This window comes from Neoarius graeffei, chromosome 19 (assembly GCF_027579695.1).
Source record: "Neoarius graeffei isolate fNeoGra1 chromosome 19, fNeoGra1.pri, whole genome shotgun sequence".
Classification (NCBI taxonomy): Eukaryota; Metazoa; Chordata; class Actinopteri; order Siluriformes; family Ariidae; genus Neoarius; species Neoarius graeffei.
In genome coordinates, this window is record NC_083587.1 from 23,587,307 (window position 1) to 23,612,936 (window position 25,630).

The following is a 25,630-nucleotide window of genomic DNA, read 5'->3' on the forward strand; positions in this document are numbered from 1 at the left end:
AGCCAAAGAGGGCGAGGAAAGGGGGACAACCTGGAGTATATTTTAAAATAGGAACGCACTTTCCCTCAGTAATAAGCATAAACATGTCTGAAAGTGATTTCTTTAGTCTAGTCCATTTATTTAGAATGGTGAACTGAATTGTATACACTCGTTGGTCATTTTAATAGGAACACCTGTATGCGCATGCGTAGTGCACGACTGTTACACTCATTCTTACAACATGATGACAGTGGCTAAAGTCTCTACATGAGGCAGTAGCCACAAATTTTACAGAAATAGAGAGTGGTTGTTTTTATCGTGCTGCATGTTCTATTGAGAATCTGCAGCAACATGAGTTGTCCAAAGGCTTTAAGAAAGTTTTAGCAAATTTGTTGAGAGGCATGAAGAAAATGTTCATGAGTGATGGACAACATACTGAAATATAACTTGGAATTGAATTTCTAACAAAGATAGTTGCAGCAAATTGGACTGAACTCTAAATACACTTGTGTAACAAGTCATAGATGCTCTACTGCTCTTATTTTACAGTGGTGCTTGAAAGTTTGTGAACCCTTTAGAATTTTCTATATTTCTGCATAAATATGACCTAAAACATCATCAGATTTTCACACAAGTCCTAAAAGTAGATAAAGAGAACCCAGTTAAACAAATGAGACAAAAATATTATACTTGGCCATTTATTTATTGAGGAAAATGATCCAATATTACATTTCTGTGAGTGGCAAAAGTATGTGAACCTTTGCTTTCAGTATCTGGTGTGACCCTCTTGTGCAGCAATAACTGCAACTAAACGTTTCCGGTAACTGTTGATCAGTCCTGCACACCGGCTTGGAGGAATTTTAGCCCATTCCTCCGTACAGAACAGCTTCAACTCTGGGATGTTGGTGGGTTTCCTCACATGAACTGCTCGCTTCAGGTCCTTCCACAACATTTCCATTGGATTAAGGTCAGGACTTTGACTTGGCCATTCCAAAACATTATTCTTCTTTAACCATTCTTAGGTAGAACGACTTGTGTGCTTAGGGTCGTTGTCTTGCTGCATGACCCACCTTCTCTTGAGATTCAGTTCATGGACAGATGTCCTGACATTTTCCTTTAGAATTTGCTGGTATAATTCAGAATTCATTGTTCCATCAATGATGGCAAGCCGTCCTGGCCCAGCTACAGTAAAACAGGCCCAAACCTTGATACTACCACCACCATGTTTCACAGATGAGATAAGGTTCTTATGCTGGAATGCAGTGTTTTCCTTTCTCCAAACATAACGCTTCTCATTTAAATCAAAAAGTTCTATTTTGGTCTCATCTGTCCACAAAACATTTTTCCAATAGCCTTCTGGCTTGTCCATGTGATCTTTAGCAAACTGCAGACGAGCAGCAATGTTCTTTTTGGAGAGCAGTGGCTTTCTCCTTGCAACCCTGCCATGCACACCATTGTTGTTCAGTGTTCTCCTGATGGTGGACTCATGAACATTAACATTAGCCAATGTGAGAGAGGCCTTCAGTTGCTTAGAAGTTACCCTGGGGTCCTTTGTGACCTCGCCAACTATTACACGCCTTGCTCTTGGAGTGATCTTTGTTGGTTGACCACTCCTGGGGAGGGTAACAATGGTCTTGAATTTCCTCCATTTGTACACAATCTGTCTGGCTGTGGATTGGTGGAGTCCAAACTCTTTAGAGATGGTTTTGTAACCTTTTCCAGCCTGATGAGCATCAACAACACTTTTTCTGAGGTCCTCAGAAATCTCCTTTGTTCGTGCCATGATACACTTCCACAAACGTGTTGTGAAGATCAGACTTTGATAGATCCCTGTTCTTTAAATAAAACAGGGTGCCCACTCACACCTGATTGTCATCCCATTGATTGAAAACACCTGACTCTAATTTCACCTTCAAATTAACTGCTAATCCGAGAGGTTCACATACTTTTGCCACTCACAGATATGTAATATTGGATCATTTTCCTCAATAAATAAATGACCAAGTATAATATTTTTGTCTCATTTGTTTAACTGGGTTCTCTTTATCTACTTTTAGGACTTGTGTGAAAATCTGATGTTGTTTTAGGTCATATTTATGCAGAAATATAGAAAATTCTAAAGGGTTCACAAACTTTCAAGCACCACTGTATGTATTATTTTCATTTTTGTCCCAAGTTATAAAGGTTTCGGCTAAGGGCAGGGTTAGCATTTTATGTATCAACTGTCCTGTTATGACCTGGTGACTTGTCCAGGGTGTACCCCCCTCTCGCCCATAGTCAGCTGGGATAGGCTCCAGCCTTCTCGCGACCCTGCACAGGATAAGTGGTTATGGATAATGGATGGATGTGTCAGCTGTACTTATTTACACTTTTAAATTGTCTGTTTTTACCTTAGGTGTGAATAAACTGAATAAACCAGATTGGGAAATTATACCAATAACAGTGAATACTTTTCAACCTGGTCTATGTACATACACACTCAGGGGTCAATTTAATAGGAACTTGTTCTTGATTCTAAGATTCCTGTTCTTGGCTGCAGGAGTGGAACCCAATGTGGTCTTCTGCTGTTGCATGCTGAGATGCTTTTCTGCTCACCACGGTTGTTATGAGTTATATATCCCTCCTGGCAGCTTGAACCAATCTGGCCATTTTCCTCTGACCTCTCTTATCAACAAGGTGTTTGTTTCCACCCACAGAACTGTCACTCACTCACTTAGTGTTTTTTGTTTTTCGCACCATTCTGTGTAAACTCTAGAGACTGTTGTGTGTGAAAACCCCAGGAGATCAGCAGTTTCTGAAATACTCAAACCAACATCCTTGCCACACTTTAAGATCACAGTTTTTCCCATTCTGATGTTTGAACATTGTGAACATTAACTGAATCTCTTGATTTGTATCGGCATGATTTGATGCATTGTGCTGCTGTGAAGGGATCGACTGATTAGAGAACTGCATCGAACAGCAGGTGTGTGGGTATTCCTAATAAAGTGTCCGGTGAGTGTACAGTCATTTTAACACAGCAAAAATGGTAACATTTACACAGAACAAACATTTATTCTCAGGCATAAATACATCATAGCTATTAAAAAGCATATAAAAGGCATTTCTGCAAGCAAATTTTCAAAGAACAAATTCAAGATACACCATATTTGTTTCAATCATATTGATTTGATGTCACAGTAATATTTTTGAGCATGTTTATAATGTATTCTTTGTATTTTATCGCCAGTTATGCCCATTAAGAAAAAGAGGTTGTTGGGGTTTTTTAATTATAAAAGCCCAGCTTTCTTTTTCAGGTCACTCTGGCGCCACTTTGGCAGGCGTTGGAAATCATTTCTGGAGCAGCCGAGGAGACTCTCAAAGTCTGCATCACTCAGATACTCCTGAAACATACATTAATAGCAGCGAAGAACACAGAGGATGGGGATAAAAAGAGGGAAGACAGAGAACATAGATGAGAAAAGATGCTTTTTGGCATAGTATAAAGGCACGTTGTCTGTAATGAACATTAAACCTGTAAGATGTTGGAAGATGGAGTATAAAAGTGTGATGGAATAAGTTTTTTTTTTTTTTAAATCTTAGTACTTCTGAAATATTATTTGCAAAACAAACTATATTCTTTTGTACTCTCTCAGTTTGCCATATTTGCTTGCTAAATGTGTGGGTGAATGGGTTCTAAACTATGTAATTACAGCTTTTTTAAAAAATTATTTTTACTTGTCACACTGTAGAGTGGGGGAAAAAGCCCCCGTGGGGTAATACGCCCCCGGCCTGTTTTACCCAAAATAACCACCAGATGGCACAAAGTTACATTTCTATTGTTGCTATGGGCTGGCTTGACAACGGGGATATACAAATATCCACTGTGGATCGCATATCAGCAACGCAGCGGAGAGAAATAAAATTTCATGGTAAGTGATATAATTTTCAGATATCAGTAAAACTGTATTTAGATAGCTGCTATTTCGTCAGATATCACAGCTGTGTATGTGGTATGAGTAGACAAGTCAGTACGTTAAAAAAAATACATTAGGTATAAAAAGTTGAATCACATTTTGAAAGTAAGACCCTTTTTTGTAAAAGTGTAGTCTGTGGGGTAAAACGCCCCCTTAATGGCGGGGTAAATGGCCCCCAGGGGGCATCGTTTCCTTTTATCATAATTACTGTATTTCATACATTTCTGAATAGCAGATACATAGTTTTTAATAACATCTTGCTTACCTGGTTGAGTAAAGCAAGTAATTTGAACTTAATATTAAAAATAATTGAAATAAAAAAAAATTGAAATTAAAATGCAAAATATAATAAAATAAATGCATCTATTCATTAATTCAGGGATATTTTCTTGTTTCTTTCACATTATAGGCTTAAGTAAACACTTTTGCTATCCAAACAGCTTTTTTTGAGTGAGGGGGCCTATTGCCCCACCTCAGGGGGCCTTTTACCCCACTGGGGGGGTAAAAGGCCCCCTTGGCACAATGTTTGTTTTTGTTAAAAAAAAAAAAAAAATTAAGTATTAACTTTAGGCAAACTTTAGGTGGCATTATTGTTCATGTCACTGTTGTCAAAACTATGATTAAAACTAAACACATGGTTCATTTCAACTTGGAGAAAAACTGAAAAACTGAATGGGGGGCTTTTCCCCCCCACTCTACAAGATGATCTCAGTGAAAGTTTGGCTGAATTCTTTAACACACTGTCTGATAACATGAGCTGTTTTGCAATAAAGATCCTCCAACAATAGACTTGTGATTCAAGAAAACAACTACATCATCTGCTTACATACGCCATCAATCAGCGTGATCTGAACTTGTGCAGGGAAACATGCTCGCATTATACAACCATTCGCCAATGAGCCTGAGGTAATGAGGATATTTTTTTTCTGTCCATTCACATGTTTTGTTTAAGTCTCTCCATCACCTACAGTGCTGTGAAAAAGTATTCGCCCCCTTCCTGCTTTGTTCTATTTTTGTACATTTGTCACACTTGAATGGTTCATGTCATCAAACTAATTTTAATATTACACAAAGATAGCCCAAGTAAACACAAAATGCAGTTTTCAAATGATGATTTCATTTATTGATGGAAAAAAGTTACCCAAACCTACCTGGCCCTATGTGAAAAAGTAATTACCCCCTCAACCAATCAAGTCAGGTCAAGTTTATTTGTATAGCGCTTTTAACAATGGAAATTGTCGCAAAGCAGCTTTACAGAATTTTAATGACTTTAAACATGAGCTAATTTTATCCCTAATCTATCCCCAATGAGCAAGCCTGTGGCAATGGTAGCAAGGAAAAACTCCCTCAGACGACACGAGAAAGAAACCTTGAGAAGAACCAGACTCAAAAGGGAACCCATCCTCATTCGGGTGATAACCGATAGCATGGTTGAAGTCCGTTTAGTTGATGCTATAAACTGTTCATTGATGGAGACTTGAGTGCAAAACTGTTCATGACAACTGCAGTCCTAAAGTTAGCAAGTTAACTGTAGTCCTCAGCCATGAAAGCATTACTGTAAGTGTCCAGAGCCATCTTCCAAGTGTGACTTTCGACTGTCCATATGGGCCGTCCTCCACAGGAGCAACATGATGAGACTCCGACCAGACATGGGGCATCAGGATGGATCAGGCAGGTCCGAATCAAACAATTAACCAAATTTAATTGATAATTGGGCTCAATTTCACTAGCCACACCCAAACATGATTACTGCCAGACCTGTTCAATCTAAATATCACATAAATAGGACCAGGCTGGCAATGTGAAGTCGGCTAACAGATCTTAAAAAGATGCCACCAAGTAAAGAGAGTTACAAGAACAGATGCGCAACAAAATAATTGAAATCTATCAGTCTGGAGAGGGTTACAAAGCTATTGCCGAGGCTCTGGGACTCCAGCAAACCACAGTGAGAGCCATTATCTACAAATAGAAAAAACTGGAACAGTGGCGAACCTTCCCAGGAGTGGCCGGCCTTCCAAAATTTAACCAAGAGCGCTTCAACGACTGACCTAGGAGGTCACAAAAGAACCCTGACAAACATCTAAAGAACTGCAGGCCTCATTTGCCTCAGTTAAGGTCAGTGTTCATTATTCTACAATAAGGAAGGCACTGGGCAAAGATGGCATCCATGGGAGAGTTGCAAGGTGCAAACCACTGCTGACCAAAAATTGAATTGAATTGAATTGCACTTTATTAATCCCCAAGGGGGAAATTCTTTTGCTACCTAGCAACCACACACAACAACATACATCAGTAGGCCAGCTGACACTTAAGACAGGGCACAGTACAACATACACTACAACAACAAATAAATAAGTATACACCAGAACAGACACTAAAAGGACACAATAATAACAGCAATCTCAACAACATAAATCAGAACAGCAATGACAGTCAACAGCTCTTGTTAAAAAGTCTAATTGCTATAGGAACAAAGGACCTCCTAAATCTCTCTGTAGAGCATCTCAGTAAAAGGAGCCTTTGGCTCCTACCACTTTTAGTGAACATGCTGTACAAGGGGTGGTCATCCCTCGACATCACACTCCTCATCTTCCTCATCACCCGCTGTTCTAGGATTTCCAACACAGAACTTGGGCATGAACCAATGATGGAACCTGCTTTCCTTATCAGTTTGTTAAACCTGTTCCTGTCCTCAGCTGTTAGGCTACCGCCCCAACACACAACAGCATAAAAAAAAAACACTTGCCATAATCCCATGGTAAAACATGTTTAAAATAGGCCTGCCCATATCAAACGATCTCAGTTTTCTAAAGAAAAATAGTCTAGACTGGGCCTTCCTGAAGGTAACTCTGCTGTTCTTTTTCCAGTCTAGTTTATTGTCTAGATGGACACCAAGATATTTATATGAGGAAACTACCTCTACTGGATGACCTCTAATAAATGTAGGGACTACCTCATTTTTTTTCTTTTTAAAATAAAAAATATTAATTCCTTAGTCTTGTCTACATTTAAAATGAGATGGGCATCATCACACCAACTGACAAAGCTATCCACCTCATTCTGATACACTGCATGATCGTTGTTAGTAATGTAGCCCACTAATGCAGTGTCATCAGAAAACTTCTGTAAGTGACAAGAGGTACTGCTATGTCTGCAGTCAGAAGTATATAATGTAAATAAAAAAGGAGATCGGGCGGCACGGTGGTGTAGTGGTTAGCGCTGTCGCCTCACAGCAAGAAGGTCCGGGTTCGAGCCCCGTGGCCAGCGAGAGCCTTTCTGTGCGGAGTTTGCATGTTCTCCCCGTGTCCGCGTGGGTTTCCTCCGGGTGCTCCGGTTTCCCCCACAGTCCAAAGACATGCAGGTTAGGTTAACTGGTGACTCTAAATTGAGCGTAGGTGTGAATGTGAGTGTGAATGGTTGTCTGTGTCTATGTGTCAGCCCTGTGATGACCTGGCGACTTGTCCAGGGTGTACCCCGCCTTTCGCCCGTAGTCAGCTGGGATAGGCTCCAGCTTGCCTGCGACCCTGTAGAACAGGATAAAGCGGCTAGAGATAATGAGATGAGAATGAGATGGGGAAAAAAGGAGATAAAACTGTACCCTGTGGTGCCCCTATATTAGTGATGATGGTCTCAGAATTGGTGTCATGAACCCTCACAAACTGAGGTCTACTTGTGAGGTAGTCTGTGACCCATGCAACAGTAGATTTATTAAGATTAAAACCAAAAAGCTTTTTAGCTAAAACATGTGGCTGTAGAGTATTAAAAGCACTTGAAAAATCAAAAAACATTATTCTCACAGATGCAGCAGTCAACTCTAGATGACTGTGCACCCTGTGCAACAAATAAAGAAGTGCATCATCTGTACCTTTACCCCCCCCCCCAATAAGCAAATTGAAGTGGGTCCTGAAAGGCACTGACCTGTGCCCTTAGGTGCCCCAGCACAGTCCTCTCAAAAAATTGCATTACATGTGAGGTTAAAGCGATAGGTCTGAGGTCTTTAAGTGCCTTGGCATTGGGGGTTTTTAGACACTGGTACAATACACAATGTTTTCCAGATTGCTGGAATTTTTGACACAGACAGAGACAAGGTGTACAAATGATGTAGCACCCCACACAGCTGATCAGCACATACTTTAAGAATGCGTGGCATGATCCCATCTGGGCCAGGGGCCTTATTTACATTAAGCATCCTAAGCTGAGAACGTACCTCCTCAACAGTGATGGTTATTGGGGGGCAAAGGGAAGGACCACCTCCATCTTCCTCCAAGGAAATGAAGGAATATATTGATGCATGATTAGCTGAATTAACAGTGGAGTCAAATCTGGCATAAAACTGATTTGCCTCATCAGGTGTAAATATACCCTCTTTCGGACTACTAATCACAGGGCCATATCCCGTTACTGATTTTAAGCCCTTCCATAGACCTTTAGTGTGACACTCCTGGAGTTTGTTCTCAACCTTACTGTATCTCTGTAGTTATTTTTCCCTTGCCTTATGGCAGCCCTCAGTTTTTTCTGTGCAACCCTAACCCTATCCTTATCTTTACTCATGAATTCTTATCGTTAATTGCATTCTTTATTTCTTTTGAGACCCACGGCTTATTGTTTGAAAACAGTTTGATAGTTTTACATGGGATAATCAAGTCAGTACAGAAATTAACATATTCAGTAAAACACTCAGCCACACCATCAACCCCACTGGGGTCTTCCTCATAAAACACAGACCAATCCGTACACTCAAAACATTCCTGTAAATCCTCGCATGCCTCCTTAGACCATACACGCACTGATTTTGTTAATATGGAGCACTTGCATGTGACGTCACAGCCGATCCAGATTGTGACAGACACCATCTTGTCGGTCAAACGCCATATTCCGCCTTCTACTTCTGCTTTTACTTCTGCCTTTTCTTCTGGAAAACCCTGCTATATACAATTCTACTACAACGGCTGCGGCTACAAGCTCTCCCTACCTGTGCACGTTTTTTATGATTTTTGTGTGTATTTTTGCGTGTTGTTCGTCTGTACCGGACTTCAATATCCACTACAACCGTATGGACTTACTGGACATTGGTTTCCAGCAGAAAATGACGGTTTGTAGCGATTTCCATCGCATGCACAACATTCCGGACGAGAAAAAAAAAAAACATTCCGGATGAGATAGCGAGACCAGCGGGGTCTCCGTGGATTGTTATCGGAAGCAAAGCGAAGGAGGCGGTGTCGGGAGCGGAAGCAAAAGCGAGGCTGCAGAGCCGGCCTGTTGACTAAGCTCAGAAAACAGCCACTCAAATCTCCACTGCCAAGCCTCTACCTCTCCAACGCCAGATCCATGTAAACAAGACGGACGATTTGGAATTACAGCTGGAATTACCTTATTCTATTCTATAATCGGCTGGTCAGTGCTATACTCAATACTTAAGTGACTTACCCGTCCAATGAGGATTCTTGTTTACAAGATGCCACATCTGAGTCGCTGACAAATCCTGAATTTCTGTAGAGATAACTGTCCAGAGATTTATAAGCACGCAGTGCTTCACCACTGAACAGCGAGGGAAAGTTAATGAGGTAATTATACACGTCTGGGTATTCCGCTGGCAGTTCAAAATCCGGTCGTGCAAACTCCGTCCGGTAAGCCATAAGGGTCACAAATCTGTAGATCGTTTATTTTAGACATATATTTAGTTATCTGTTCATTAGAAAAATGAGCCGTGTAGTCCGTCGGTTGAAATTGATCCATTCTGTACACGAGTGCAGCAGTATTCAGCGGTGTTTTTGACCGACAAGATGGCGGTTGTGTACTTTCCGGTCACGTGACTGCAAGATCTCTATAGGCTGTTTACGAGCCACGGTGGTGTATTTGGATGAAAGGAGCACCAGGTTATGGTCCGATCTACCAAGTGGAGGGAGGGCAGTGGACATGTAACTGTCTTTAGAATTAGCATAAAATAAGTCAATAGTTTTGTCACATCTCGTGGGGCAGTTAACAAACTGCCTGAACGATGGCAGTGAGGCGGAGAGGGTGCAATGGTTAAAATCGCCATTGATCAAAACGACAGCATCCGGTGTGTGGCTTTGAAGTTCGTGAGCCGCTCTTACTATCAAATCAGTTGCCAGTTTGGCATTGGCAGATGGTGGGATATACACCACAATGACAATGACATTAGAGAATTCACGAGGGAGATAGTAGGGTCTGCAACTCACCGCCAGCAGTTCAATGTTCTGATCACACACTCTGCCTTTTGGTGATATGTCCAGGATGACACCATTGTTTGTTGACATACAGGCAAACACTTCCCCCCAATTTCTTGCCTGCCTTCACCAGGTCTCTGTCATATCGGATCATGGGGAAGCCATCCATTTCAGCGTATGCCGTAGTAATGCTGTCTGTAAGCCAGGACTGTGTAAAGCAGAGAAGGCTGCACTGTTGGTACAACCGATCATACTTCACACAAGCACTGCGAGTTCATCAACTTTGTTGACTATGGAACGCACATTGCCCATAATCACAGATGGTAGGACAGGCTTGTGCTTCCTGAGTCTGTTCCTCACCCTAACGCCGCTGCGTCAGCCTCTTTTTCTTCGTTTTAACTCCGGAGGTAAACCCAAGCGTAAATGGCCACAGTTCGCCATTGTATCCCGAATGCTGTATAATTCACCCAAGCTGTAGGAGACAACTGCTGCCAGGCCAGACACTCCAAGGCCTTGTACCTTCATACGGATAAAATCCACTCCACAAAACTAACCACAGAAGTCCAAACGTGTACACTTTAAATCCCGTCATATTGCGTGTGATTTTTGCGTTCTCAACAATAACACTGCAGTGACACGACGGTGAAATAAGACAAATAAAACAAACACTCTCACAACTGCAGGCAGTGAGTCGCCGACAGGGCAGGCGTCATTTTGCCTGACAAAAAGAACACAAAGGCTCATCTCACATTTGCCTAAAAGCATCTTGATGACCCTCAAGACTTTTGGGATAATATGTATTCTGTGGGCTGTTTGGAAGACACGGGTCCCGGTACATCTGGCATAAGGCTAACACAGCATTCCAAAATAAGAACATCATACCAACAGTCAAACACGGTGGTGGTAGTGTGATGGTCTGGGGCTGCTTTTCTGCTTCAGGACCTGGATGACTTGCCATAATTGATGGAACCATGAATTCTGCTCTCTACCAGAAAATCTTGAAGGAGAATATCCGCCCATCAGTTCGTGACCTAAAGCTCAAGCGCAGCTGGGTTATGCAGCAGGACAATGATCTGAAGCACACAAGCAAATCTACCTCTCAAAAGAAATAAAATTAAGGTTTTGGAGTGGCCTTGTCAAAGTCCTGACTTGAATCCAATTGAGATGCTGTGGTAAGACCTTAAACAGGCAGTTCATGCTCAAAAACCCTCCAATGTGGCTGAACTGAAAGAATTCTTCAAAGAAGAGTGGGCAAAAATTCCTCCACAGTGATGTAAAAGATTCATTGCAAGTTATCGCAAATGTTTAATTGCAGTTGTTGCCACCAAGGGTGGCCCAACCAGTTATTCGGTTTAAGGGGGCAATTATTATTTCACATGGGTGATACAGGTTTTGATGAACCCTTTACTTTTAATAAATGGAGTGATAATTTAAAAGCTGGATTTTGTGTTTACTTACATCGTCTTTATCTTATATTAGACTTAGTTGGATGACCCAAAACATTTAAATGTGACAAATAAGCAAAAATAGAAGAAATCAGCAAGGGGGCAAATACTTTTTCACAGCACTGTATTTGTAGATGTTCCATGAATTTTTTTGGGTAATCCTATGTCATCCTCCTACTAGTGACTTTTAGTCGAGCATTGTAGCAACTCACACTGAGATTTTAATCAAAATTTTTGAGAAGGTCCCAGCTGCAGCCTTGAGAACCAGGCAGGGCATGTGTAGCCCTGCCCTTAATCCTAACCCAAACCCATAGGGTGCGACTACACTTTTAGACCCAACCCTAATTCGGGTGGGGTTACACGTGCCCCACCTGGTTCTCCAGGCTGTAACCAGGTGTGCTTGAAATTTTCAGAACCTGCCAGAACTTTTGTCCGCTTTGGTTGCAGTGGCGCTAAATCGGCTGCTGTTGCGTACATCACAAAATCAGGGTAAAGCCAGCTTTATGCGTTTCAGCGGAAACATCTCTGATTTTCATTGGCTAATTTATCGTTCAAATTTTCCTCTACAATCTTACTCCATATTTATACTGTATTCAGTGCAACCTTATTTGAGTTTTAATCAATTTTTAAAACCAGTTTTAACGTCATTTTGTTTTAGTATTTTTTTTAACATTAAATTTACTTTCCTTGGACTTAAAAGTTACTTTAAAAGATATTTACTTGTTAACTTGCTTTAAAGGAGATATGCAGAACCATGGCCTCACTTTTTGTTTATAAACGCCTTGAGACCTCAAGAATGGCACAGGAATAGTTTTAAGCGTTAACAATAAATCTAATGTAGTAATTTTTATGATTAAAATGATTCATATAGGTAGCGGTCTGAGTGAATGACCTTGATATCTGTGACATCATAGCAGGAAGTCTATCGGTCTCATCACCATTTCCGCTATACTAAAACACAGAGCTGACTGCAACTTCGATCCTCCATTTTGAGCTAATTTATTGCCGTGCCACGTAGATGTGTTGCTGGCGGGTACAGCAACACGACAGAAGGTCGATTTATGTTGCATTCATGGCCCAAGAATGTTCAAACTGCAAAGATTTGGATGCGTTTTGCAAGAAATTCACAGGCACGTTTTACTGATGACTCATACGAAACTTCTGATCTGTTGAGGAGCGTTGGCTATAAGCCCGTATTGAAAGAGGGTGCAGTACCAACAATTAAAGGAAAAGAAAACTACAAGAAAAGGAAAGTAAGTTCAGTTGTGCCAGTTCTCCAGGAGTGTGAGCCAAGCAGTAATGGCGGAGTACTCAGTATGGAGAGAATGAGTGGGCCAGTCATCAGATTTCTCTGCTGGATATGCTTTTTAAGGGTGAGATATGCTTGCCTCAGCAGCAATATCTCACCCTTACGTGGAAGAAGTCAATGAACGAAGAACTGAAAGTCAGATTGTTTCAAAACAAAACAATCGGCCACAAGATCGGCCTTCAAGAAACGAGAACACAGACGGGTAAGATGCGACTCTCATTTGTTTACATAACACTCGTTTACCTGCATTTAGATTAATACATGTAACTTGTATTGTGTATTTAAGTTATCAGTATAAGATTATTTAACTTGCTTCAGAATGTGATTGTCTCAGTTCATCTGATTATTTAATTAGCCTTTTACATTTTATCAGTGAAAATGCATGCATGTAGATGCATGTTGCATAAGTTATAACACCCATCCTGTTTTAATGAGAGTCATCGGAGACTGTCAGTTCAATTCCATCCAATTCTCTAGAATAACTCTCAAAATATACTTTTTATTACCATTTATGCAGCATACAAAAATCAAAGATGGAGATACTATCCACTCAGAAATGTATTTAAAAATAAAGGTTCTGCAAATCTCCTTTAAGCTCTTATGGTGAAAACCATACTGTTCTCTCCTGAAACTGACCTTGTCTTGATTTCGTATATTACAATAACCCAAACACTAGAAACTCTGGGGTCTTGATTTCTATATAAACCCATGAAAGTTGATTTACTCATTCACTCTATCAAACATTCCCGTTCCTTATTACCCACCTCTCGTTTGCTGGGGTCCACTCCCTGAGGAAGCTCACTGGCACTCTTATTGATCAGCTGCTCACGACTCAAATTGACCGAGTTTTGAGCTTTAAAACGAGGCATATCGACACACGGGGCAGCGCTGCTCGTCGGGGGTTGAGGATTTGGGGATTTAGGGTTCTGAGAGAAGATTTCAGTGATGGGTCCACCAGGGGCGCTGTTGAGCACATCTCCACCCCTTGACTTCCTGTTCAAGACTGTGTTGTTCAGATTCTACATGGAAATGTTGTTTAGGTTCATATGAAGCTGATTTAGAGAGAAGCTTACAGTTAGGCCAAAAAAAAAAAAATGTGTGTTTCCGGTTACGTAGATTTCAAAACTAGGGTCGGTAGGCAGGCTTTTTTTTTTTTTTTTTTTTCAAGATGGCTGCCATAACCTATATTTAGACAGGAATAATTTCACAAAATATAATGAATTTCTTTGCAGGTCACCTGAGTTACCACCTTCTGATGAGTCTGATGCAGCATGAGACACCTTTTAACATGAATGTTTCTGTAAATATAACAGCTCAATACACCATGAGAGAGAGAGAGAGCAGCCCCGCCCCTCTCTGCTCCCTGAGTGGAGCTCGTCGCCTTGGTAACGGTGCAGGGAAAAGACACAATATGACAAGCAAAGAGCGCTTTTTCTCAGAGTTCCCTCCCCTCGAACAACGCTGATTTACACGGAAACGAAAGGAGCTATTCACAAAATTCTTTCACATTGAGTGCTACAAGGCTCCCATGAACACATAAATGTAATTTTTTTTTGTCCCTAGTGTAAAAAATGTGGACACTAGAGCGAGTTAAAAACAAGTGACTTTTCTGATTTTGCAGTAAAAGCACTGCCAGGTTTATAATGTGAGTCCATGGGAGAGCGCGGCTGTCCTCTCCTCACTTTCAGGCTTCTCATTCAAAAACTGTAAATCCTATCGCTCAGGGAGACACTTGTCTTGATTCGCACAATGTGTGACTACAACTTTTGAGAAAGTTGTGTGTGTAGAGTGAAAATTGTGGCTGAGAAAACAGTTTAAATGAGAAAGTTAGAGCTTTTTTTTTTCAGGCTGCCTCCACTCTAAACTCCTGAGCGCCGCTGGTGTGTAACGCAATAGACACCCATTATAAAGCCGGAATTTCTCCAGATGTGCTCATGGTGTTTGATCTGTGACTGATCAAAAAGTATAGAGCCTAGCAAAAAAGTTGAATGCCAGATCCACACAGGAGAATTTTGTCTCCGTTTTAAAGTTTGAATCTGTTCCCTCCAACACACTACTGCCTCCGCCGAGTGCGCGCGCACACCGCATGTCGGGGCGGCGGATGAGTTACTCTCCCCTGATCAACGAAGTCGGCGGGGAATTTGTGGTTATTATCGGTACAAACAGCGCGAATCACAACTTAAATGAGTGCGGTTCAGTTTGACATTATTGTCAGTCCATTAGATAAACATTTAATTTTATTAAAATCGAAAATTAATATTTAGAGCCTGTGGGCTACAAAAATAAGTCATTAAAGTAGCCGGCGGGACTTAATTGTGTAGTCGGCTGTATGGCCGGCAGCCGGCGCTTGTGGAAAGCCCTGATTTTCCCAGTGAGTGACAAAAACTTCCGGTTCACGCGGTTGGGTTATATGTAAAAGTCGCAACTGGGAAAAAAACGAAAAAAAAGTTTAGGGTCGGGCGGTACGGATTAGGGTCGGTCGGGTAACCGGAAACACACTTTTTTTTTTTTTTGGCCTTAGGAGTTTAACCATTTGATATCAACTCAAATACAGACATCCACATTGGATACTGTTAAGGTTAAGGCCAAATGTTTACATACACCAAGCTGACTGTGTCTTTAAACAGTCCGAAAGATTCCAGAAATTGATGTAATGACATTTAGATGTTTCTGATTGGCTAGTTGCCATAATTAGGAGTTAATTAGGAGTGCATCTGAGGATTTATTGAAGGGCCAACCTTCAGATTCAGAAAACAATGGGATGCCAAGGGGAAATTCGCTCAACTCAGCCAAAACATTTAAAAAAAAAACAATTGTGAACCTCCACAAGTCTATTTTTTCCATTCACAATTTCCTTGCAGACTCTGCATCATTTAGGGTAGCAGCACACATTAGCTTCCAGGAATGAACAAACTTTGATCTGAAAGATTCAAGTGAACCCCAAGACCACAACAAAGGAACTAGTGAAGGAGCTGAAAGCATCAAGTACCAAAAATGTACACCTACCATTAGAGAGTCCATGGCCACGCGAGGAAGAAATCCCTATTCTAAGACCAGCATAAAAAACCCCATGAACAAATCCTTTTGGAGAACAAAAATTAAACCTTTCCATAATGATCAGGGTTATGTGTGGAGGAAAAGGGGGGAGGCTTTTAATCAGAAGAGCACCATCCTAACTACGAAGCATGGTGGTGGCAGCATTATGTCAGGGGGCCTTTTGTTGGAAAAGGGACTGGTGCAGTTCACAAAATTGATGACATCATGAGGAAGGAGGATTATTTCGAAATAATGAAGCAAAACCTCAACAAATCAGTTACAAAGTTAAAACTTGGTTGCAACTGTGTCTTCCAGCAGAACAACGATCCTAAACATACTTCTAATGTTGGAACAAAATGGCTACAAAGACAACAACAAAGTGAAAGTATTGGAGTGGCTGGCCATGACAAAACCCCTGACCTGAATCCCATAGAAAGTTTGTGGACTGCGGTAAAATACAGAGTCTGAGAAAGGAGGATTACAAACCTGACTGAGTTACGCCAGTTCTGTCAGGAGGAATATGAGAAACTTCAAGCAACATTTTGAGAAGTTTGTGGAAGGCGATCCCAAAAGTTCGATTCAAGTATTTCAAAGGCAAAATCTAACATAGTGTATGTAAAGTTTTGACTTTTGACTGAAAATATGATACAGTAGATAAAATCTGAAATACATTTGTATATTTGTACAGGAAATGTAATATTTTAGTGTGTATAAAACCAAGTAAAAGTACAACAGTTAAAATGAATGTAAAGGTAAGTAATAAAAACCATCTCGTTTTGCAATTCATTGATCGATGAGGTCTGACAGCTGTAAAGTGTTTGATTTCTGCATACATGTCAACCTATACGGATTGTCCGGAAATTATACGGATTTTAGCTGGTTTCAAGGGCGTACGGGCGTATAAACAAAGTCTTATGGATTTTCAGTATTTTCTGACCTAAATTTATTTTTATCTTACTTGAACATCATCAGCTGATCGTCGCAAAAACATACAAAAGCTCAATTTATAGACAAAGACCAGCGTGTATGCAGGGGCAGATAACCCAGATTATGTGAAACCGGATGTTTATTCCTCAAGCCTTGTGCAGTATCGCGACTGCGAGACTTCGCTCATTCTGGTCATGCGCACGATCTGCATTTAAACGCGCCGAACGGTCATTGTTCGAATGATTTTCTCATTGTGCAGAGCGACATTGTTTACACCTGAGAGATTTTGAATAGCGCCTGCTGAGTGAAAGAATGGGAACACCGAGAAAGAAAATGAGATACGGCGGGTGGTATCTTCCTGAATGGAAGGAGACATTTAATGGTGTCATTGTTCAGGTGAAAAATGAGGAGTACGCGCACTGCACAGTTTGTGTGCGAGATATAAAAGTTGCAGCGTCTGGAGTTTACGACGTGAGGGAACACATGAGGTCCAAACTACATCAGCAAAATTTACACCAGAAACAGAATCAGCCGCAAATGACGATGTTTGCAAAGCCTAAGACCGATGATCAACCAACAAGTGTAATAAGAGCAGAAGTTACGATCTGTAATTTTATTGCTCAGCACAATTTGCCGCTAGCCGTTGCGGACCACCTGACAGAACTGTTGCCGCGAATTTGCACAGACAGTACGATTGCGAAATCTATCAGCTGTAGGCACACCAAAACAATCCAAATAATCAAAAAGAGCTCAGCCCCCGAAGCTACACTACCGATCATCCAGCACTGCCGGACGTCGCCATTTTCCTTGATGATCGACGAATCCAATGACAAAGACGGACAAGCGACTGGCCGTTTTGGTGCGGATCTTCGACATAAACAGAGGGGAGAAGTCAAGAATCATAGACATGCCCGTGTGCAATATCGGCATGGGCGAGGCGATTTTCGACATGCTGGACGAAGTTCTCAGGCAAGTTATATTTACTTATTTATTTATTTTTTCAAAGGCTATAAGGATTTTATGTTGATTTTATGGATTTCTTCCTCTGATACTACAGGTGGACGCCCAAAGGGGTTGACATGTATGTTTCTGTTGCACAAAAACAAAAGGCTGCTTCACTACTCTTAGTTTTAATTAATAATAATGAACTTGACATTCATTGTTACAAAAGGTACAAAACTGTACCCTTTAGGGTTCTTCCCCAGTGATGAGCAGTAGTACTGTTTATCACCTTTATATTTGAGAGTTTTGATTCCTCAAAGCAGTTCTATGTTACCCAGAACACATAGAAAACATACCACAGTGATCTGTGTAACCGATCCTGAGGCAGACAGTTTACTCTTCATCTCTTCATATGACAATCCTCCCTGAAAAATATAAATTCAATTACTCTCTCAGGAAACTTACAATCACTGAGGTCAACACAACAAGTCAAAGCCAGCACCTTCTACTGACTGGTTCCATTCCCCCCCCCCCCCAAACTCACACTCCACTTGTGAGTGTCCCAAGCATTGAACCATCCTGTGAAAGTAGGTGGCTCGTAGCCCTGTTTCACTGAGATGATGGGGGTTTCAGGGTCGCGACCTGCTGGATGGGTCTTCAGATAGTCTATTGTACTGTTGTGAGACTCCTGGATCTCATATTGGTTAGCAGAATTACCAATCCACAGGAAAATCTGTGGAGAATATGATAAGCATGTTAACAATAGTCTCTTGACTGGTTAAATTATTATGTCTGTATTATCTGTAGTTTCTGAAATGCATAAAAGAGCTTACAGAAATACATCAGTGTGATCATTTCAAATCCGTCTTGTCTTAATATGGGGTGCGTTTGAAACAGGGAAAATGCTGCCTCAGGAGGATGTCTAACAAGGCGTCAAGGACCCTTTCAAAACTTTTCGAACTCTCATTTCCTGTCTACTAAGATGCCATTAAACTGCCCCCAGGTAAAAGCACCATCGATATATCCTCAAAGCTACCCATTACTCAAATATGTGTGGCAGCTCCTTAAAGCAACGGAATAAAAAAGGCAGAAGAATCTTCACAGAAAATTGAATTCATATACAAATGTAATTTTTGGGCTTTTTTTGCCTAGATTTTTGAAAAGTTACAGCAAAATAAACATTGTACCATCATATAACCCCATTACTGTAACCAAATACATTTGTTTGATACCGTATGATTTGTGAGGAATTTGCTAGCCCACTAACTAACAGTTGCGAGCTTGCTCAAAATGAAAAAAAAAAAAATTAGTTCCAGCGTGTTGATATCATGATGGGCTGACATCACGTTACTGTAAATGTTATGCTAAGAGATAGTTTGAAATAAATGTTCTTAGAAGATGCCTTCAGTTCAAAGTCCTGCCTTATGAGACACCTGAAAAAATCCACAAGAAAATCAGGCACAAAATATGGCTTCGCACAAACCAACCTCATCCCAAGTGTCCAGCAGCATGACATCATCTTCATCCAAGTCATCCTGGGTGAAATGAGCCACCTCGTTCATACGGAATTGCCCACTCTGGTTAGAACACTCAAAAAGGCGGGGACTGTGCAATGTCGTCGCCTTCTCAAACCTGGTGGATGTCAATGGTATAGAAATTTATTGATTAAGCACCTTTAGTTTTACATATAGAGGTTAAAAGATGCTGATGATTTGTTAACGGACATCACGAGATACCTCTTGTCACTGGCGTATGGCGCTTTTCCACCCAGTGCCACCCAGAACTGTGCCGGCTCTTGGCCTTCCATCACAATCTGCTTTTCCTCCCTTGAAAGTACATCAGCCACTGTCTTCCCCATCTCACGCTCATCACCACTGCAGCCCTATTGATACACAGAAAGACAGACATGGCTGAAAAACACCTTACATAACTTGGCTTCACATTGGGCTGCATTACACCACCCTGTCATTGATCATTTTCCTGTACCGGCACACACAGTCATGTTTTATTCCTTACTGAAACAATGAGAACTAAATAAAGATTGAATACTTGCCTTTCCATACCACATGTACGCCACGTCTTTCGTTTGTAGAAGAAAGACATCATTGCTGTTGAGAGAAGAGGCTCTGGCTGGCACCTCTGTAGCCTTGGTATTCATTTCATTCGTTCCTCTGACCTGGAAAAGCCTGGCACCAGAATCAGGGTTTACCACGCCCGGTTTTCCCGTCCCACCCTTGGAACAAGTCAACATGCCATTAGAACATCTAAGTATCTCATTTCAGTGTCTTTATAAGACAGAAACCAAATTTTACAGGACAGATACCATAGTCTGTATTTTGGTGAGTTCTTTAATCGGCACTGTACCATTTTTGAGAACTAAATATTGTTTGGGTATACAGTGTATACATGCACACACACACACACACACACACACACAAGAATTAAAGGTCCAGAATGTACAAGTCTCTTTGATCCCTCTATTGTAATATGGCTTGGTGGAAAAACACTTGTCATGATTCTTGCACAATTTACACAATTTCCATAAAAATGTATGTAATTCAATGAAGAGCAAAGTAGGCTATTTTAAGGTACTTTTTCAACTCCAGTATATTGTTCAATGGTAAGGCTAACACTTGCATGGAAATTGTAAATAAGGCAAATATTGAAAAACAGCACATATTATGTGCATCTATATTCATTACTACTGTGTATATAACCATATAAGTATAATTTACCTCATAGATGATGAGTTTCCCCTTAAACATGGCCAGAAAATGGCGTGGTTCTTTGCCCATGGTCACCCTGACCTGAACAGGAGCTCCATTATATTTGTTATCTACATTCACTGCTTGGTAAGCACATGCAGTTATCTCGTCCTGTGTGGCATGGCGACCCTGGACAATATATGAGCACATTTTGAGAATCATACATTTCATATTAGCTTTATAGAAAGTGATAGATTTTTCCACAATTCTCTATGATAAGCATTTTAGAAATCATAGGATGTTTGAATACAAAATCTGACAAGTACATCTGTCCAAGGATGATCCTGCATACAAGTGAATGTATGCATATAAGAGTTCAAGTTTATATTTGTCCATTTGACCAAAATGTTCACTATATCTCGGTATATTTTTATTTTAGGGCCAGTTTCCATTTGCTTACCAGCCACATGTAGAGAATGTACTGCGGTTTGTTGGATCTGTTGTAGGTATAGAGCACTAGATAACAATCTCCTCCATAAAACTGCCCATAAGTACTGGGTGGTACCTCCTGAAGCTCCAGGTGCTCTACACGCCAAATCTGATTAAATGTTAAATAGTACAACTATTGTTTAATGTTAAACAGTACAAATAGTAAACACATACAAATGAATCCTTTTAGGATTGTTGTGGTGGGTATGTGTTTATAGTCCTCTGCACCTGTAGGTCTCCAGAACCATCGTCCACCATCCGCTCCTGTGCAGCCAGTTTAGGGTCAGCATGAAGTTCCATGACGTCAAACTTCACCTGGTCTACTTTGGCTATAAGACATTAAATCAATACACAGCCACACTAAGTTTGTCACAGGCATTCGATAACAGAGTAGATACCTATCTTGCCCCTGGAGTAGGTTTTCCCCAGGCCCTGGGTTTGGCCTGCCTCTTTCCAGGACTCGAAAAGTTGTTTAAACATGACAGATTCTGCACCTTCATTGATCACTTCCACATTAGTGGTGGGCAGATAGTTTTTGGCTTTTATAAATCCCTGAAAAGGAACATTTTGATGAGGTGATAGTGATTCTTATAGGACAAATCATACATAATATTATGATGCAAAATTGTAGGATTTAGTTTACCACTGCTTGTTGAAGGGCTGAACGCCTCTCCTGTACATTAGCCTTCTTTCCTTTCCAAACGATCAAAGAAACACCTCTTACATCTACAATGTAGCAGTCCTAAAAGAGAGATAAGGACTTACGGTAGTGTCCATGGCACACAGAACAGAGGCAAAGTGACTACAAGAAAGAGATAGATTTGCTCACATCAGAATGCAGAAGGTTTTGGGTCAGTGGACTAGAGGCCACCTCCTGTACTACCAGCTTATCATTGACATCTGATACCCTGTGAACATTACAAGTAATTAGGCAATAACATCATTAATACTGCAACGACGGAGCATGAACAAGAGCAAGACACAACCCCAGAAGAAGGGTAAAGGTGTATTCAAGGTACTCTAGCTAAAGAACTGGGATATCCTCCTGAGAACCAACCCATAGACTTGTGTCCTCTGTAGTTGACATTTGTTTTACGTGCACACCCTCTTACTCTTTCAAGCTATTCACTTGAATCCTGGTGTCTTGTAAAGAGTACATCCTGGGCTTTCCAATGAAATATCATGTGACTAGGAGGGTTGCTGGGAAATTCCTAGTAAGGAAATCACAACAAAAGAGAAATTGAGAGACATGTTTTTTTCTTGGTTTCCAGGAGGATACACCCATGTGGAAGAGCAAGGATAAACCATCATGGACGAGGGTGGAGTTGAAACCTTGAAACTACAATGTGTAATGCATAATTCTTCTCATCAATAACACCTTTTATTTTTAAAGTAATTCCATAAACATGCATGATTTCTGATACATTTAAACAAACAATCACTGCATTTAATATTAGTATTGGTTTCAGATGTTCTCAGGAACGGTCTCTTTCAGTGGTCCTATCCTCTGACCCAGAACAGCTCTTGCAACCTTCATGAGTTCAGAGGCTTCTTCTCTGTCCATTGTGGAACACCAGAGATATACTCTTCTGAAAGGGCAGGGACATGTCCTGGTGGAAGACCAAAGATATGCCCTTATGGAAGAGCAGGGATATATTCTCATCGGGGAGCAGGGATTTACTCTTGGAATACATCTTTTTGGAAGAGCAAAAATATGCCTTTGTGGAAGAGATATGCTTTAACCTTGTGGAAGGGATTGGATATACCTTTGTGGAAGTGATGGGATATACCCTTGAGGAGTAGACTGGACTTACTTTTGAGGAATAAATTGGATATAACCTTGTGGAAGGGATGGGATATACCCTTGTAGAAGCGATGGGATATACCCTTGTGGAATAGACTGGACTTACCTTTGAGGAATAAATTGGATATACCCTTGTGGAAGGGATGGGATATACCCTTGAGGAATAGATTGGACTTACCTTTGAGGAATAAATTGGATATACCCTTGTGGAAGGGATGGGATATACCCTTGAGGAATAGATTGGACTTACCTTTGAGAAATAAATTGGATATACCCTTGTGGAATAGACTGGACCTACCTTTGAGGAAGAAACTGGACATAACCTTGTGGAAAAAATACAATTCTGAAAGAGATGGGGCATACCCTTGTGGAAAAGATGGGAAATGCCATTGTAGAAGAAATGAGACATACTGTAGACATATAAACGCGATTAGATAGTGGAAAAGATTGGGTATGTTCTTGTGGAAAAGCTAGAACATACCCTTGGGGAAGAGATGACATATACCTTTATAGAAGAAATAAAATATTATCCCTTGTGGAAAAGATGGGACATGCACTTGTACAAGAGATGGCACACACACACCTTTGTAGAAGAAGTGACACACATTCTTATGGGGGAAAAAAAGCAATATTATCGTACCTTGTGTAAAAGATGGATTCAATTCTTGTGTAAGAGATTAGATATATTCTTGTGAAAGAGTATGAAAATGTGAAAGAACAGGAATATACTCTCTTTAAAGAGAAGGAAGTAGAATCTGGTGCCTTTAACCTGAGGTGTTGTATTATTCCACCACAAATACCATATCCCATATCCACACAATCCCAGTAAGAACTTTTTTCCTTTTAAAAACAAGTAGAAAACATTTACACACACAAAAAAAGAATTTTACAATGAAATGATCATTTTAAAATAATTAATGAGCATGCTTACTGGTAAAGTTTGACATTAGCAGTCTGGTACTGGTTTGGTGTGTTGTCAGGGACAGCATCTTTCAGTGGTCCAGTCCTCTGGCCCAGCACAGCTATCATGACCTTCATCAGTTCAGGGGAGTCTTCTTCTTTCTCCCCCTCTATTATCCCTATCTGCGCTCGCCCCCCTCTCTCTCTATCCCTAATGTTCTGAGCTAGCAGACATGCCTATGGAGTACAAGGGCAGAGAAGTATTAATACAAGGTAAGGATTAATGCATTTATCAAAAGAGTTTAACCATGGCTGATTCACAGTCGTGCACACAGGTCTAGTTAAATGAACAAAGGGGTGAAATGAATCTCACTGTACTTTTAATCTCTCCTGTCTGTTACTCTGAGGACCATTCCACTGCACAATATTTTTTCCCATGTCCAGTAGAAAGACATCCCCAGTGTTGAAGCTCATCCATGATACATCCACCTAGGGACCCAACAGATAAACTGAACTCAAATACTATACAATCCAGCTGACATACAGTATTAAGCACTCCACTCAGTCTAATAATTTGACTATTCCTTGTATAGCCCCTTCGGACATAATGCGTACAACTGTACACATGAAGTTCCATAGCAGTTTTCCTTGTGTCCGAAGGGGTTATGCACAATGAAGTATAGTGTACTAATATTATTTGCCAAAGCCAATATAATAAGACTAGTTAATGTTTCACAGTTAATATGGAACAACTGACTCACTCAGTTTCCATAGCCAGGGGCAAGGCAAGATACACCAACACAGCGAAATATTTTCTCTGTATTGTTTTGTGACTGAGCTTATGAGGGCAAAACAACACGCAGACACAATTTAAGCACTGCTTTGACAAGTTTCAATAGTCCAAAGGTGCAAGATCCTACTCTTTTAGGAGTTTTAACTTTGTGCAATGAATTCTGCAAAAGGTTAGTATTTTGGCTCAGCGAACACTTTGCATCATTAGAGCTAATATCATGCTAGCTGGCATGCTATTTGAGAACATTTTAAAAGGTTCTTGTAATAAAGCTGTTGTTAGTTAGCTTTAGCTAATGGTTTCATGTGTTCCTTGAATCCCTTGGCAAAAGAGTTGCTTTAAATTTAGGACATTACACATTTCTATGTTATCTTAAGTGAATAACTTGAAGCTGTACTTCAACTTTTATGAGTGACTGAGTATTCATTTAGATAATTAATTGCACTTTTAATTTAATGTATTTGTACCTGATCTGATTCCTATCAATCATCACTGCTATGGCATATAGAATTCCTTTGCCATTTCTATTAACATGCACGCAAACAGATATTGTGGTGACTTTTCCATAGTGACATAAGGTTAACAGTAGCATCAGCAACCTCGACAGCAGTGACGTTCTTCCGGCCTTTGACGTGCAGCAGACGCAAAATGTCATAGAAGTTGGTCTCGACGTGTTTGAACCCTGACCCCACACCTCCTTTTTTATATCTGAGGAAAATCAGAAAGCATGGACTTTATGTCGAAAGTGGACATCTACTCTGCTGATCCTTGCTTGCTCCTTAAAAGTTTACTCACATTATGCCATTTTTGAAGTAACCTTTAAACTTGGCTGATTCATAGCCCTGGACCTCACGGTGCTGCACTGGGCTGCCACCCAAACATTCGTCCATCTGCGTCACGTAGATGGCCGCAGCACCCTGCTCGTCCTGAGAGGAACTATTCCCTATCCAGTAATGGATATCCATGGAACGAGCATTTGCTGGCCCTCCCTGAATCTCACACACACACACACACACACACACACACACACACACACACACACACACACACAGCTTTAGACACAGATGTGTGTGTGTGTGTAGGGGGAAAATCTTCTAATTGGAATATTCAGGGACAGGTTCCAAAGCCAGCAGAGTCATTTTGACATTTCATCACACATC

At 40.8% G+C, this 25,630-nt stretch overlaps 1 protein-coding gene across 2 annotated transcripts in view; it reads right to left on the reverse strand.

Moving 5' to 3' along the window:
• Window positions 1-3,013: 3,013 nt before the first annotated feature.
• The window catches only part of vill (villin-like), a 24,903-nt gene continuing 2,286 nt past the window's right edge, over window positions 3,014-25,630 (reverse strand). For both annotated transcript variants that reach the window (XM_060899887.1, XM_060899888.1), the window contains exons 4-20: window positions 25,266-25,459; window positions 25,070-25,178; window positions 24,059-24,169; window positions 23,712-23,917; window positions 21,806-21,884; window positions 21,620-21,718; window positions 21,375-21,528; window positions 21,205-21,305; window positions 20,948-21,085; window positions 20,518-20,676; window positions 19,836-20,015; window positions 19,519-19,664; window positions 19,270-19,414; window positions 18,327-18,515; window positions 18,139-18,207; window positions 13,642-13,896; window positions 3,014-3,362 (exon numbers count right to left, since the gene is read on the reverse strand). In XM_060899887.1, the coding sequence (XP_060755870.1) occupies window positions 3,249-3,362; window positions 13,642-13,896; window positions 18,139-18,207; window positions 18,327-18,515; window positions 19,270-19,414; window positions 19,519-19,664; window positions 19,836-20,015; window positions 20,518-20,676; window positions 20,948-21,085; window positions 21,205-21,305; window positions 21,375-21,528; window positions 21,620-21,718; window positions 21,806-21,884; window positions 23,712-23,917; window positions 24,059-24,169; window positions 25,070-25,178; window positions 25,266-25,459 (2,448 nt within the window). In that variant the 3' untranslated portion in view covers window positions 3,014-3,248. The remainder of the gene's footprint in view (window positions 3,363-13,641; window positions 13,897-18,138; window positions 18,208-18,326; window positions 18,516-19,269; window positions 19,415-19,518; window positions 19,665-19,835; window positions 20,016-20,517; window positions 20,677-20,947; window positions 21,086-21,204; window positions 21,306-21,374; window positions 21,529-21,619; window positions 21,719-21,805; window positions 21,885-23,711; window positions 23,918-24,058; window positions 24,170-25,069; window positions 25,179-25,265; window positions 25,460-25,630) is intronic.